At 37.9% G+C, this 2,935-nt stretch overlaps 1 protein-coding gene across 1 annotated transcript; it reads left to right on the forward strand.

Annotated features, from left to right (window-relative positions):
* Window positions 1-616: 616 nt before the first annotated feature.
* Window positions 617-1,654, forward strand: LOC140958425 (uncharacterized). The gene is made up of 2 exons (XM_073415865.1): window positions 617-866; window positions 1,111-1,654. Exons 1-2 carry the CDS (start codon window positions 699-701, stop codon window positions 1,504-1,506), a joined length of 564 nt encoding a protein of 187 aa, XP_073271966.1. The 5' UTR covers window positions 617-698; the 3' UTR covers window positions 1,507-1,654.
* Window positions 1,655-2,935: the final 1,281 nt, after the last annotated feature.

Genomic DNA, 2,935 nt, shown 5'->3' on the forward strand with positions numbered 1-2,935 from the left:
CATATTTAAATATGTTTTTTTTAACATAACCGAACTCGTATAACTTCTAAGTCTCCAAATCAATAGATATAATAAAAAGATTGAATCTCGTGACTTGATATGTAATTATGTAATTAAATCGTCCAATCAAAATATGAAGAAATAAGATAATTCAAAGCTAAATAAATATCTGACAAATTACAAAATTACAAAAATACGATATGGCAAAATAGGCTACCAAGGAGGGCTACCTTTTTGACGGGTTTAGAAAATTACCAACCAATCAAACAGTTTCAGACGGTGAAGAGGCCAATCCGAAGATTTTAACCAATTTTATATGTAATTTGGCGCGTTGAGACACGTCAGAGCACAACTCGTCGAAACCCACTGTTAGACGAGGTAGGACGAGTCCGTCATTTTAACAAATTGAGAAATTTGTCAACCAAACTTGCCTGCACAACACTTCACGTACAAATTTGATACATTAAAAAAAAAAAAGAATATTAATTAAAAATCAATAAAATAAGCTTACTATTTTTTGGCCAGGTATTTGAATGCATTCATGTAAAGCCACAAAAAAGCTAAAGTATTTTTTAGAAAAAAATTATGATTTTTGCTAAGATAAGCAATGGGCTCGAAAGTTAAAAGCCCAAAGAAAGAGCGAGCGAGCGAGCGAGCGAGGTTGTATCCGGAACTGAGATAATTCCGTCGGAGGAGGAATGGCGGCTTCCATATCTGCTACCTCTACTGCACCATTCTCTATCCCTCTTTCCTCTGACCTCTTTGGGTGTAGAAGACAAGGACCCACCTCTCTTTCGTGGTCTTCTTCTCTTCCAAACATCAAAATCGACGCCCACCATTTCATTCCAACTCGCAATATTTCTCAGGTTTGATTTTACTGTATTCAGATTCATTTTCTTTTTTGTTCCGTACGGATTAAATTTAACTTAATTGGCTCTATTTGGTTTGTTAAGAGCTTCTTCTGTTCATATTTGGTTTCTTGAGTTCATAGGGGCTAGCATATACATGTGGATAATCTCCTTCATACAAGGTTTTGTAATCCAAAAATTTAGCGTTTATGCACATCTCAGTTTCTTTGGATTAAGTATTTCCTTCACTATGTACGCGTAGGGATTTGTTGTTGAAGCAGCTTGGACGAGGAGATCCCGTGGTGAAGCTGCCAAGAAACCCAACAGAAAATCATGGAAACAAAGGACAGATATGTACATGCGACCCTTCTTGTTGAACGTATTCTTTTCCAAACGCTTTGTCCATGCCAAAGTAATGCACCGAGGAACTAGCAAAGTCATATCAGTCGCAACCACGAACGCCAAGGATCTGAGGAACACGTTGCCTTCCCTAACGGACAACGAAGCCTGCAGGGTCATCGGCAAGTTGATTGCTGAGCGATCCAAGGAAGCCGATGTGTTTGCCATGTCGTACGAGCTCAAGATGAACGAACGTGTCGAGGGAAGGCTTGCAATTGTTCTTGATACTATCCAGGCGAATGGTATCGTATTTGTTTGACCACTCTGAATCTTTTTTTGTGATGGTATATAGGCGTTCTTCTTTTATTGTTTTTGTTTTAAAGACTGTTTGGTATCATTCAATTTAGATGTTGTAAGGTAAGTTCTGGCTCCTTGTTTGATACGTGTGACGGACAGATTTGGCTGCAGTGGCTTTGCGTAGATTTACATAAAACCGAATTTTTATTCTTCCCCATTATCACAACCATGCCGTCACACGTGAAAATTCAAGTAAATACAAATAACAAACCTTTCATCTGTAAAACCCCATATATACATAGCCCGTGAGTCAGTAACTATGATTTCTTAAATGTAATGTTATGAAAACAAGTTAAAACTAGATTCATAGAAAATCTAATAAATGTTTATGGTCCTTGCTGATTTGATAATATCCATCCAATAGATTCAAAATTAAAGTTATCCTTGTTGCACCCCAAGAACATTTGACTTTGGTCTACTCCTAATGGTGGGCTGCCAAAACAAGCAAGAACACCATCCGTCTGAGCTTGGCACTACAATTCCACAGCCTCATTCAAAAGCATGGCAGTGATTCTATTTTCTGTATCCATATCCATATCTAAACCTTGCTGCTAGTAGCGTTTCCAGACAAAAAAATAGGAGGTATGGAATCTCAAGAGCTCTTAAATCATACTCAACACATCCTCCGATAACTTCCCCCCACTACATTTCTGGAACTCACTCTGGCTTTGTGACATTCCACTGCTCTGCCAAACTTTTCACATAACCGAAACAGCACAAAATCCAGTGATTAGTTGCACTAATAAATATAATTTGAGACAAAGATAAACTTTTAAAGGAAATTATAGCTTCACAAATTATTTACTTTCAACAGCGAGAGTCTAAGAAACAAATCCTCATTGAAAGTGACAATGGTCATTTGACTTCCTGGTTTTATGCACCAAAGCTACTAGCCTTTGATGCCCTCGGGATATCCTAGAAATATTCATTTTAGTGCCCTGACATCTAACTTGGCCTTCTTGAAATGTACACATGTTGCACGTCCAAATACCTTTAGATCATTCAAGTGTGGGGATGACCTTGCCCACTTTTCCATTGGAGTCATGAATCCTAGTGGGACTGAGAGACTTCTACTGAAAAAAAAACAGGTTGTGTGGGAAGCCTCAGCCCAAAAAGATTTAGGTACCCCATGATAAGATAGAAGACACCTCATCCTTTCCAAAACAGTCCTATTCATCCTCTCGGCTAGGTCATTATGTTGAGGAGTTTAGGCCTTAGGGTACTATTAGATACCTTGCAATTCCCTTATTGTTGCAAAAACTCATGGAATTATTTTGAGCAATATTCCAGTACATTATCCTTCTAGAGTTTCTTTAAACTTTTACCAGTTTGGTTCACTGTAAGTGAGAGCCATTTTTTGAACTTATGTAATGCCTCATTTTTACTTTTCA

This window comes from Primulina huaijiensis, chromosome 15 (assembly GCF_012295235.1).
Source record: "Primulina huaijiensis isolate GDHJ02 chromosome 15, ASM1229523v2, whole genome shotgun sequence".
NCBI classification, from domain to species: domain Eukaryota; kingdom Viridiplantae; phylum Streptophyta; class Magnoliopsida; order Lamiales; family Gesneriaceae; genus Primulina; species Primulina huaijiensis.

Coding starts and splice junctions, on each gene's coding strand:
- LOC140958425 (XM_073415865.1), top strand. CDS start 699: ATGGCGGCTTCCATATCTGCTACCTCTACTGCACCATTCTCTATCCCT. Junction 867..1,110: donor CAACTCGCAATATTTCTCAG/GTTTGATTTTAC, acceptor ATGTACGCGTAG/GGATTTGTTGTTGAAGCAGC.